The following is a 13,190-nucleotide window of genomic DNA, read 5'->3' on the forward strand; positions in this document are numbered from 1 at the left end:
GTCAGCTGACAGCGCTTTGGAGGAAGGAAGGAAGGACGGGCGGACATCTTGGTTCGAAAGGGAGGGTTGTATGTGGTCAAGTGAGCGTATACAGCGAAAGGACACCGTAAATAACGCAACTCGGGAGGAAGCAGCGAATTCGTAGGAGGGAAAGTTATAGCGAGGTAAGATAAACCGTGCCGATCGCGACGCTGCGCATCTCTAGCATCCACTGAAACGTGACTAGCAAGCCGGTCGCGACAGAACGGTCGGATGAACGTTGTTGGCCAGCAAGAACCAGACCGTCATTCGGCTACACAGCTAGCTAAATAAGAAGTCGGCGAAGGTCAAGGAGGGTATTTGCCGCCTGTGGCTAATTAATTACATGTTTTAATATGGTTGTTGTTTTTTTCTACGCTAAAGTAAGATAAAATGATGAAAAAAAACAAATGAATGGTAGCTAGCTAATACTAACGGTTACCTGCTTGCAAGCCGCACCGATGGTTAGGCAAATAACGTTAGCTAGCTAGCTAGCTAGGTTAGCAAGCTACATACATTTGGTGTTTAGCTTAGCTAAGTTACATTTAGCCAGCTATTGTTGGCCATGGTTACCCAGTAATGCTAGTTTACAAGCTGGTCAAGACGTTTTCCGTACAGGCGTCTCCCACCTCCGAACGGGTCTGTCTGATAAACAGGTATTCGTGCCTGACGGGGGTGATTCCGCTCTCGGCATAATATGCCAGGGCGGTACCTTGTCTTGCAATGGGAGGTTGGCGGGCTGTAACTAGAGGTTCCAGGTCTTTGGCTAACCATATCCAAAGAAACCGACCCGCGTCACTGTAGCTACGGGGGCTAGCGTTATAGCTCGCTGGCGAACGTCTCCCAGTACAGGTGGACCTTTGAGAAAGATGGCGTTAATCCGCCATAGGATTAGGCACTCATGTTTTTAGAAAATGCACAGGACACATCACAATGTGACTTCATCCAGCTAACGTTAACGCTAGCATTGATGGCTGCTATTTAAGTTAACCCTCACACCCCTCCTGCCGACGTCTGCGTTAACATCAAGCCCCTTCGTCCGTTACTCACTGTCCGGATTCTTCGCACTGTCCCAGAAGCACAACTGGGTCATCTGTTTGCCCAAAGTCCCCTCCAGGACCTACATCCATTCTTCGATGGGTGTAACTTGGATACAGCCCTGAAGTCTTAATTATGCTCAATGTTTAGGTGTATTCCATTTGAAAGAAGTCCAAATTTGCTGCATAGTGTGTGAGTTATAACCACAGCGTAGTCACGGTTTCTCAATGTTAACGTTAGCCCTCAGTGGTTTTAGGATTTATTTGTAGGTGACAGGGCAACGTGTCCTTTACCCAGCCAGCCTTGGTTAACGTTGAGTTATTTGTTTTTACATCCATTATTTGTAGTCGGCCGGCGCTGGGAGCCCAAAAGTCAAGGTATAAATTTATTCTGCGGTCTGTGGTCACCCTTACACTGCATACTTGCAGCTTCCTGCAATATTCACACTCTATAACGCAGCGATTAGCTAAGCGTTTTAACACAAGTTAACACGGATTTTAGGGGGGTGCATTTTTTTGGTATTTAAATGAAGGTGTGTGTGTGTGTGGAATTGGAGGAAAGGCATAATGTTTGTGTAATCTATTGGTGTGTGTGTGTCCATTTCAACGTCTCTCTAACTTATTTCGGGTTGGGTTATGAAATGAGCGTGCGGTTTGTGTCAGGACGAGTCAACGCCGCCCTATCCATATACCAGTGATAAGACCGTATCTGTAGTTAGCGGCGGTTGGCGGGTTGCCAAGTAGCCGCTGTCCCATCCTATCTGTGCCTGTGTACGCAGGACGGGGTATGTTTGACGACACGTCTGGTTTTCCTGCAATAGCGGCCTATAAGCAGAGCTGTTGTTCTGAGTGTGAAGCGGTGTCCTTACTGGTCTTTAGCTGATGCAGTGGAGAAGTGAACTCCTCTCAAGGGGGGAATCGTGTGTTGGGAGACTGGATATCAGCTTCAATTTACAGTTTGTTCCTTCAGTCTCTCTCTCTCTCTCTCTCTCTCTCTCATCCTTACTGTTCTTCATCCTCTTCCTCTCTCTCTCTGCGTCCTCTCTGGATGCTGTTTCCTTCCTCTAGTGCATCAGCTGATATTCAGAGCTTTTTGTGAACAAAGTTAATTTCCTCTGCCTCCCCCCTCACCCACACGCACACGCACACACACACACACACACACACACACACACACACACACACACCACGCACCCACAAACATACACCCACACACACACACACACACACACACACACACACACACCATGCACCCACAAACATACACCCACACACACACCACGCATGCACAAACATGCACCCACCCACACACACACACACACACACACACACCACACACCCACAAACATACACCCACACTCACGCACACCATGCACCCTCAAACACACAAACACACCCGCACTCACACACACCACACACACACACACACACACACACACACACACACACACACACACACCCACAAACATACACCCACACACACTCACACACACCATGCACCCTCAAACACACGAACACACACGCACGCACTCACACACACGCACGCACACGCAGGTGTCCTGGGATTCGCCATGGTCTGTGATGACTGAAACAGCACCAGCATGATCGGAGGACTGTTCATCTACAACCACAAGGGGGAGGTGCTGATCTCGCGGGTGTACCGCGATGACATCGGGTGAGTGTGGGGTACGGGGGCGCGTCGGAGCGTGTCGGAGCGTGTCGGAGCGTGTCGGAGCGTGTCGGAGCGCGTCGGAGCGTGTCGGAGCGTGTCGGAGCGTGTCGACAGGGGAGTGCGTTTCCGCTCCGTCTGCTTTGCATAATTTAGCTTCCATCTCAGGGTCACAGGCTTTGCTGTGCTGACCCAGTGCATTCACATAGGGTCCCAGTGCGTCAGCATAGGGGTCAGGGGACGCCCCTCTCTAAGTACCTTTTCCTCTCTCTGGCCTTGTAGTCCCAGTCCTCCTTTTATTATCAATTGCTTTTTTTTTTTGTTGCTTTTTTCTGTCATTTCTTTATTTTGTTTGAACATCTTATAATCTACCTTGGTCAGTAAACTCCATGTGGGGAAAACTGCTAAGCCAAGCGGAATTTAGCCGCTTTTATTTATTTGGTTTTTTTGGTGACTTTTCGTGGTAAATCTGAGCGTGCCTGTGTTTATAGTTTGTGTGTGCATTTCTTTTGTCATATGCAGTTGTGTGTGCAAGTCTGACCGTGTCTCTGTCAATCTGTCACCCCACTTTCTCCTCCCTCCGTCCCTCCCTCCCTGTCCTCTCATCTCTGCCCCTCCCCCCTTTACTGGTGCCATTTGTCCATCTCTCCATTCGGTGCTTTAGGAATAGGTAAGAGACGCACGGAGACCCCAAAAGCACGTCAGCTGCAATGTCTCCTCTTTCCCTCCCTCCCTTCCTCTCCCTCCTCTTCCCTCTCTCCTTCTTTCCCTTCCTCTCTCCCTCCTCTACCCTCTCTCTCCCTCTTCCCTCCCTCCCTCCTCTTCCCTCTCCCTCTCCTCTTCCTCTCTCTCTTCCTCTCCCTCCTCTCTCCTCTTTCCTCTCTTCCTCTCTCCCTCCCTTATTCCCTCCCTTCTTCCCTCCCTCTCTCCCTCCTGGGCCCTTGCCTCTGAGTGACAGCACGGGGGATCGTGGCATGTAGCCTGAGCCCCCTCCATTCTCCACTGCGCCCTGTGCCCTCTGACCCCTGACTTTTGCTCTCTGAACCCTGGACCCAGGAAATGGAAATGTTTCCACCCCTTTCCCTTGATAAGCCGACATTAACACTGTAAAAATACCCTGGTGTAACTTTATATAAGTTTTTTTTTTTTTGTAACAGAAGTCATCGGAGAGAGTACTGTGTGGTTTGGTGTGGCCTCATAACGGTAGACATTGTGCATGCACGCCCCCCTCTGGCCAGACACACTAACTGCACCGAACAAGGAGAAACTTCCTTGGTGTAATTCATCAACATGAGTCATTGAGGTCTCGACGGGGGTTTCAGTGGCGTCTGCCCAGCTTGCGAGTCGGGCGGCTCTTGAAAACCCTCAAATTGGGGGGTGGGGAGTGTCATCACCACGGAAACCACTAAACATGGCACTTTTCCTCATGCTGTCCTCGCACAGACTGGCCTCTGAGGACCAATCATGTTGTAGCATGTGGCCACACCACAGACTGTGGGCGGAGCTGTTACAGGGGACAGGAAGTAGCTCCACTGGGCTCCCGTTAGGAATAGGAGCCCTTGCTCCAGAAAATTGATGTGATGTGTGCCAACTGGGAAAATAATTTAGGAGCGCACCTACTAATTTGGATGCATTAATGTGCATAAAAAAAAAAAAAAATGTTGCTCCTTGGAAATAATGTTAGTGTAGAACCCTGTGACATGGACAAATGGAAAAACTGATCTGGGATCAGCACTTGTGACTGGAGTCTGGAGTGTTCGTCTTGCAAAGTGCCAGACCAATCACATAGGGTTGGGGCGGGGTTTTAGATGAAGAGAGAGAGTCCTGATTGGTGCTAACTGGGACCTTGTGTCTGTCTGCCAGGCTGATGTACAGTGTGTTGATTTGTGTTCAGGTCAGTCAGTCAGAAGCAGAGAAATGGTCCTGCAGTTGGTGACCTGTAATGGTAAATGGTTGGTATTTATATAGCGCCTTTATCCAAAGCGCTGTACAATTGATGCTTCTCATTCACCCATTCATACACACACTCATACACCGATGGCGATTGGCTGCCATGCAAGGCACCGACCAGCTCGTCAGGAGCATTTGTTTGGGCGTCTTGCTCAGGGACACTTCGACACAGCCCGGGCGGGGGATGGAACCGGCAACCCTCCGACTGCCAGACGACTGCTCTTACTGCCTGAGCCATGTCGCCCCATAATGCATAATGCAAACATGTAACCAGTTACATTGGATGAATAAAGTGAAGTGTGACTGATTAAGCTGTCTTTAAACACACAGACACACACACACACACACACACATAACTGGTACATTTGGTAAATAAAGTAATTGAGTGACCAGCTTTAAATGCACCCATTGAACCGGTATATTTGAGTAAATGAGGAAGTAACAGTGTGACCAGTTAAGAGGTGAGAAGTAACTGAAGGACTTCCCTTCAAAGAGTCACTGAAGTGTCGGTCACTTCCTCTCTTCCTCCTCCCCCTCTCCCTCCCTTCTTTCTCCTCTTTCACATCCATTTTCTCCCTCCTGTGTGGACATTGAGTCCTGTTCTGTGCCTACGCCGTGGTCTGACTCCACAGCGTTCGATACAATGCAAAGCAAAGCACGACGTTATTAAACCCCACGTCACTGCTGCACTGCACCCTGTTCCCCGGCCGTGTGCAGGAGAGCGGGCGGTCTCAGCGGGGAAGAGGGCGGCTTCTCCGGAAGCTTCCGCAACGTGAGATTCCCCTTCTGCCGGGATGTGTTGTTACCGAAGCGCTGAGACCGGCTGTCAGTGCGTCTGTTGCTGGGACCAGGGCGTGGGCGTGGGTGGGGGGGTCTAACTTGGAATTTGTTGGGTTTTTTTTGTTTTTGTTTTTTTCACACCATTGCATTGGCATTCCGGTCTGAGCCCGAATGCAGTCTTAACTACAGAATCTGCATGTTCCAGACGCCCCCCTCCCCCCCCCCTTTAACTGGCTCTCCTCTCTCTCTCCCTCCCTCTCTCCCTCCCTCCCGCGCGCCCGCCCTCGCCGCTCCCAGGCGCAACGCGGTGGACGCGTTCCGCGTGAACGTGATCCACGCCCGGCAGCAGGTGCGCTCCCCCGTCACCAACATCGCCCGCACCAGCTTCTTCCACGTCAAGCGCTCCAACATCTGGCTGGCCGCCGTCACCAAGCAGAACGTCAACGCCGCCATGGTGTTCGAGTTCCTGTACAAGATGTGCGACGTCATGGCCGCCTACTTCGGCAAGATCAGCGAGGAGAACATCAAGAACAACTTCGTGCTGATCTACGAGCTGCTGGACGGTAAACCGACCAATCGCGTGCCGCCTCCGACGACTCCTCCCCCCCCCCCCCCCCCCCCACCCACCTTGCCCCTAATGTCTCTCTCTGTGTCCCTGTTATGCTGAACATTGCTATTTTTAAAATGTCAGCATCAGCATTTTGTGGAGTGTGTGTGTGTGTGTGTGTGTTCGCCCCCACTTTGTCTCCATTTTTCACTCAATCCTCTTCCCCAGAGAATTCTATTTAGGTCTGCCCGTCCACTTTTAAAAGCCAAACAGAGGTTCCTTCTGTATTTTATTTAGTTTTTTAATCCGTGTCTCGGCGATGGAGTACTTCTGCCTTGCTGTAGTTTTTTTAGGTTTTGATTTTTTTGACGTTGAGATGAGAAAATCACTGCCTAAAGAAAGTGCAGCGGGCTGACTGTTCGGCGCTGGCCTGACCGACGAAGAGAGCTCCGTTTCCCCCCAAACCCCCTCTACCCCCCCTCCCCCCCTCTCCCATAGCACTCCTACCCCCACCCCCCTCCCATAGCACTCCCACCCCCCCCATAGCACTCCCACCCCCTCCCCCCCTCCCATAGCACTCCCACCCCCTCCCCCCCTCCCATAGCACTCCCACCCCCTCCCCCTCCCTGGCTCCTGGCCTTGGCGTGAAGGATCTTTACCTTAGATCAGACCGTAGCAGATCTGGCATCTGTGAGCGTGTCGTGCCCTCATCGTTAGATATCCACGTGCAGTCCTGGAGGACCGCGTTGTCTGCCGGTTGTCTTTCCTTTCCAATAAGCTGGAAACCTAGGCCTCAGAAACAAGGTGTGCTGTAAGTAAAAAAAAAAAGAAAAAAAAGAAAAAGAAAACTATGAATGCGACCAAAACCTTAAAAGAACTCGCTGGAATGAAGCTCTGTTCTGGACTCGCCGGTCTCTGAGAGGAGTAGAGTGCTCTCTTGAGCCCAGTTCAGACCCACGGTTTGTGATGTGGCAAGCTGCAACTGGTGACTCTTTGCCGCGTTATAATACCCGACAAGTTGAATGGCCAACAGCGGCGGGCGCTGGCATCAGGCGTTCTGGAGCGGGTAACTCAGACTCCTGCAAACCTCGCTCTGCAGCGCGCTAAAACGGTTTCGCCGCCTGGCTAATCTTTGGTCTGAACTGGGCTTTAAGCCAAGCAAAGACACCGGCGAATAATTCCGAAGTGCACTCTAAACTAGCAGACATTGCAGCCCTCCAGGACGGGAGTTTGAGGTCCCTGTTAAGGAGATTATGGGCACCCTTGTGTGGTGTTGACTGGGCGACCAGATTGTAAAGACATAGTCGTGTTTGCTATCATAGTGTAACAGTGAGTCATGGCCATCTGAATCGGGTAATGCAGAGCAACGCTGAACGTGAGGGCGCTCGGGGGTGAATGCTGGCCTCTAGTGGCCGGAGAGAGCGATGCACAATGTGAGCGGCGATTGATGCTTTGCGTGTGTGGATGTGCTGCTCTCCCCTCCTGCTGACCCTCCTGTAGAGATCCTGGACTTTGGGTACCCCCAGAACTCCGAGACAGGGGCGCTGAAGACCTTCATCACCCAACAGGGCATCAAGAGCCAGGTGAGGAAGAGGAGGGAGCTGAACCTCGCTGCTATTGTCACCTTGAATCCACGATGAGTCAGCAGAAATCACACTGGCTGCCTTTGGCTGAATTTGCTGTGGGGCTTCATGGGAAATGTAGTCCATAACGGGGATGAATTTCTGTCCAGTGCAGAGCTAAGTGTGTGATTCTATTGTGTAAATGTGTGTTTAAATGTTTTTTTCCCTCTCTTTGTGTTGACCTGTTGCACCTCCTGCTCTACTGTGAACCTCTTCACCTTCAGCACCAGGTAAATATCACTCCATCTTTGGTTACTTTGTTTGTACCATTTGAAGAGTAGTTAATGTTTTCTCAATTCTTAGTCAGTGGACTGAAACTCCTTCCTTTCAATTACCAGCAGTGATTATTACATCAGCACTAGAATGTTCAGTTGAGAACATTCTAATGACATATTTGTGATCTCACACCTTAAAGGGTTAAAGGGACAGTTCACCCTTAAGAACATAAAAAAAAAAAATGTTTTTGAACTAATTTGAGAACGAACGGTGGTGTGTGGACGGGTTTGGGGGGAGCGGTTGAGCTGCCATTTTAAAATGTCCGCCCCTCTCCCCGACAGACGAAGGAGGAGCAGTCTCAGATCACCAGTCAGGTGACCGGGCAGATCGGCTGGCGCCGCGAGGGTATCAAGTACCGGAGGAACGAGCTCTTCCTGGATGTGCTGGAGAGTGTTAACCTGCTGATGTCCCCACAAGGTAGGGCTAGAGTGTGTTAGCCTGCTGATGTCCCCACAAGGTAGGGCTAGAGTGTGTTAGCCTGCTGATGTCCCCACAAGGTAGGGCTAGAGTGTGTTAGCCTGCTGATGTCCCCACAAGGTAGGGCTAGAGTGTGTTAGCCTGCTGATGTCCCCACAAGGTAGGGCTAGAGTGTGTTAGCCTGCTGATGTCCCCACAAGGTAGGGCTAGAGTGTGTTAACCTGCTGATGTCCCATCAGCCCCCCCCCCCCCCCGACCAATGTGTGGTCAAGGGGCCCAGCAGCTGCACAGATCTTAGTGTGTGGCTACACTGGGCCTTGAACCACCAGCCCTCCAGGTCCTAGTCGTGTACCTTAGCCATGTCCCCCCGCAAGGAAGGTCTGTTCTACTTATGTAGTGTGTGTGTGTGTGTGTGTTTCGCTGACAGCAACTACAGATGTATTTTGGCTTTTAGGCTAACCGGTGTAAGGCGTCACGTAATTTTCCAGATCGCTTCGTGCTAAATATTGCACATCGGTCCCGTTGAAGTAAACGGAACAAAGTTGAAGGTTAACAGCCTGGCTTTTGGAAGGAGAGCTGCAGGGTGTCTCAACTGCAGTCGGCTGCTTTTAATGTATCAGTACAGCGCGCGGCGTGACAGGTTCTCCTAGAGGGGGGTGTGTGTGAATAACCCTGGTTTACCGGACCCCCCCCCACCCCCCAGGTCAGGTGCTGAGCGCCCACGTGTCCGGCCGCGTGATGATGAAGAGCTACCTGAGCGGGATGCCCGAGTGCAAGTTCGGCATGAACGACAAGATCGTCATCGACAAGCAGGGCAAGGGCGGGACCGTGGACGAGGCCGGGAAGAGGTGAGAGCGGGAGGGGCTTGGGCATGGGGGGGGCGTGGCCTGTGAGTGGGGGGGGGGGGGTGTGGCTACGAGCGTGACACTGGGGCATATTTCGAGAGTGTTCCCACAATGCACTGCTGCGGCACATGTGACTGGCTTGCTGACTCGTGACGCACACGGCATAGAGAGAGAGTGAAATATTCTTGCCTGGGTGTAATTGAGCGGGGCGCTTGAGTGTGTAGATTATTGACAGGTTTGGATGTTGTGGTTTTTCAGTTCCTAAGTGGCGGTGTGCTCTGTTTTTTTTCCTTTTTCCTTTTTCCTGCTCTGTCATTGCCGGACCTCAGTGATTTGGGGGGAAGGTAGTGTACCCCTGTCCTGCCCAGAGTCTGTCTTGTCTGTACCTGAACCTGTCCCACGAGTCTTGTCTGTACCTTAACCTGTCCCACGAGTCTGTCTGTACCTTAACCTGTCCCACGAGTCTGTCCGTGTAGGTGCTGGGTGTAGAACAGGTTCTCCAACGGGCTTTGCTCTGCAGGAACACTGTATCTGTGTGTGTGTGTGTGTGTGTGTGTGTGTGTGTGTGTGTGTGTGTGTGAGTGTGTGAGTGTGTGAGTGTGTGTGTGTGTGAGAGTGTGTGAGAGTGTGAGAGTGTGTGAGAGTGTGAGAGTGTGTGAGAGTGTGTGAGAGTGTGTGAGAGTGTGTGAGTGAGTGTGTGAGTGTGGAGTGAATCTTGCTCAGTCATGTGTTCTGTCTATTCATCTGTAACTCATCTCACTGTTTCCTGTTCCCCTGGCTGCTGGTCTAGAGCTGTAGTGAATCCAGAGGTGTTTAGTGTGTGAGTGTGTGAGTGAGTGTGTGAGTGAGTGTGTGAGTGAGTGTGTGAGTGAGTGTGTGAGTGAGTGTGTGAGTGAGTGTGTGAGTGAGTGTGTGAGTGAGTGTGTGAGTGAGTGTGTGAGTGAGTGTGTGAGTGCGTGTGTGAGTGCGTGAGTGTGTGCGCGAGTGTGTGCGTGCGCGAGTGTGTGTGTGCGCGAGTGTGTGCGTGAGAGTGTGCGAGCTTGCATTTGTCTCTGACACATTATCTTTTGTCTTCCCACCCCCGGTCCCTCTGCTCTCTGGCGCCCCCAGCAGTGGGAAGCAGTCCATCGCCATCGACGACTGCACCTTCCACCAGTGCGTGCGCCTCAGCAAGTTCGACTCGGAGCGCAGCATCAGCTTCATCCCCCCCGACGGGGAGTACGAGCTCATGAGGTGTGCGGCCGTTTCCACAGCGACCACAGCGACTTTGTAGTGCCACCCTGGTGACTTTAACTTGGCCTCCCCCCCCCAGTTAACTACATTTCCCATGATGCCGATGGGTATTTGTCACTGTGGTTGAGTGGGTTGGTATACCTACTCAAAAGGTGCACTGACACCCTGGCCTCTCCCCCCAGTTAACTACATTTCCCACGATGCCGATGGGTACTTGTCACTGTGGATGAGTGGGTTGGTATACCTACTCAAAAGGTGCACTGACACCCTGGCCTCTCCCCCCAGTTAACTACATTTCCCACGATGCCGATGGGTACTTGTCACTGTGGTTGAGCACGTCGGTTTACCAACACAAAAGGTGCGCTGACACCCTTCCGCACGCAGGTACCGCACCACCAAGGACATCATCCTGCCCTTCCGGGTCATTCCGCTGGTCAGGGAGGTCGGCCGTACCAAGCTGGAGGTCAAAGTGGTCATCAAGTCCAACTTCAAACCTTCACTGCTGGCGCAGAAGATCGAGGTGAGGGGTCAGAGGTCAAAGTGCTGTGCCTGTCCTTACAGGATATTTGTAGTTTTCTAAAATAGCTTTGTTATTCATGGAAAGAGGAATCAGAATCAGAATTTATATCATTTCCACCTCATGTTCCCTCTCTCTCTTACTCTCTCTCTCTCCCCCTTTCCCCCTCTCTCTCTCTCTCCCCCTCTCTCTCTCTCTCCTCTCTCCCCCTCCTCTCTCTCTCTCTCTCTCTCTCTCTCTCTCTCTCTCTCCCTCTCCAGGTGCGTATCCCCACTCCGCTCAACACCAGTGGGGTTCAGGTGATCTGCATGAAGGGTAAAGCCAAGTACAAGGCCAGCGAGAACGCCATCGTGTGGAAGTGAGTGTGGAATCTCTCACTCTACTTCTTCCTCCCTCTCTCTCTCTCTCTCTCTCTCTATCTCTCCCTCTCCCTCTCCCCCTTCTGAAAGGCCAACCCCTCTTTATTGCCATTCCTCTCCTGGCCTGTGTATATCCTTGTCTCTACCTCCTCTTTCTCTCTCTCTCTCTCTCTCTCTCTCTCTCTTAGTCTCTCTCTCACTTTCCACCGCTCTCCCCTCTCAGCCCCCCCCCCCCTCCCCCTCCCTCTCTCTCTCCCCCTCCCTCTCTCTCTCTCCCTCTCTCCATACCCTCCTCTGTGTTCCTGCACGTTCGGCTGATCCTGGATCAGTCAGACTCGCTCCTCTTCCCCCCGCAGGATTAAGCGGATGGCCGGGATGAAGGAGTCTCAGATCAGCGCTGAGATCGAGCTGCTCCCCACCAACGACAAGAAGAAGTGGGCGCGGCCTCCCATCTCCATGAACTTTGAGGTAAGCCTGGGTCGGGGGTCCGGGGTCAAGGGTCAGGGGTCAAACGGTGCCAGGCTGTAAGCGCGGAGGGGTAACTGTGAAGCCCCTCGGAGCCCTGCTGGTCTCAGAAATGCTCGGAATGCTGGCATAATTATGAGCCGCCTAACCCATTTGCCATGGCGACGGGCGAGCCTGGCCTCACACCTGCGTTGAGTGGTATTACTACTGGTCTTATTGCCATTGTTATCACTGCCCCTCACTTTGTCTCACCTTCATTTGGCAGAGCAGTTGTTGCAGTTCAATTTCGGTTTTGTAATGTAATTAAATTTGGAATTGAATATGTAATTGAATGTGTAATTGGACGTGTAATTGGTATATGAATTTAATTTGTAATTGAAATTGAAATCGGTTAGCTGAACGCGCAACTGAATTTTTCCAGCGGAACTGAATTGCGCCCGGTCCTCTCCCCCAGGTGCCCTTTGCCCCCTCCGGTCTGAAGGTGCGCTACCTGAAGGTGTTCGAGCCCAAGCTGAACTACAGTGACCACGACGTCATCAAGTGGGTGCGCTACATCGGCCGCAGCGGGATCTACGAGACGCGCTGCTAACGTGCTAACGTCCCGCCGGCCGTGCAGAGCGCGGGGGGGGGGGGGGGAACGCGAAAAAACAGGCCACTGTCCCTCTCTCTTCTTCATCCTTCTCTTTTCCCCCCTTACTGCCTCCTCCTCCCTCTGTCCTTTCATCCCTCCCTTCTGCCCCATCGCCCCCTCTCTTCCCATTATTACTCTCCCCACAGGCCGAGAGGGATACGCGGAGAAACGCGAAAATAAATGAAGCCTGTGGGGAAAAAAATGTCTATGTTGGTATGGAAACGCAGTCCTGCGGTGGGAATGGAAGGCTGAAAGTGTATAGCACACAGGCGCTTGTTTATTTTTAATTTTGTATTTTATTTGAGGTCAGTATTAATCCGTTTACACACTGCCCTAGTGAACTGTAGTACCCCGTCTCCACGGCAACCACTGCCCCTCTTCCCCTCCCCTCCTGCCTTTACCGTGCAATTGGATTGGCTGTTAAAAAGAGATTAGTTTGCCGGGTGGACGTGAGCTCTGCCATGTCATTGGTCACTTCACCCGTCAGTCAGGGACTAAAGTGCAGCTCTTCTCCCTGCACCTCTCTTCTCTCTTTCCTCTATCTGTCCGTCCATTTTTTCTCTCCTCTTTCCTCTATCTGTCCGTCCATCCCTTCTCTCCTTTGACCGTTCCCCCCATTCTGGTCTGCTGAATTTCATCTGGTATATATCGTATTTTTTTATTTTTTTTTTGTGTGTGTGTTTTTTTTTTAAGTTCATTATTGTGACCAAACTGTTGACATGTGAAGGAACTGTGAAAGAGGAGGGGGTGTGATTTGACCAGCTCATTACCTTCTTGCAATATTATTTTCTACAGGAGTTTTTTTTTTTTTCCTGTCCTGTTTA

At 51.6% G+C, this 13,190-nt stretch overlaps 1 protein-coding gene across 1 annotated transcript; it reads left to right on the forward strand.

Moving 5' to 3' along the window:
- On the forward strand, positions 1–13,190 carry LOC133129265 (AP-2 complex subunit mu-A-like). Its single transcript, XM_061243228.1, has 13 exons — positions 1–164; positions 2,610–2,730; positions 5,752–6,017; positions 7,502–7,584; positions 7,848–7,853; positions 8,181–8,316; positions 9,020–9,164; positions 9,491–9,505; positions 10,272–10,394; positions 10,779–10,914; positions 11,172–11,269; positions 11,627–11,738; positions 12,190–13,190. Exons 2-13 carry the CDS (start codon positions 2,657–2,659, stop codon positions 12,322–12,324), a joined length of 1,329 nt encoding a protein of 442 aa, XP_061099212.1. The 5' UTR covers positions 1–164; positions 2,610–2,656; the 3' UTR covers positions 12,325–13,190.

The sequence above is a fragment of the Conger conger genome, chromosome 5 (genome assembly GCF_963514075.1).
Source record: "Conger conger chromosome 5, fConCon1.1, whole genome shotgun sequence".
Lineage (NCBI taxonomy): Eukaryota > Metazoa > Chordata > Actinopteri > Anguilliformes > Congridae > Conger > Conger conger.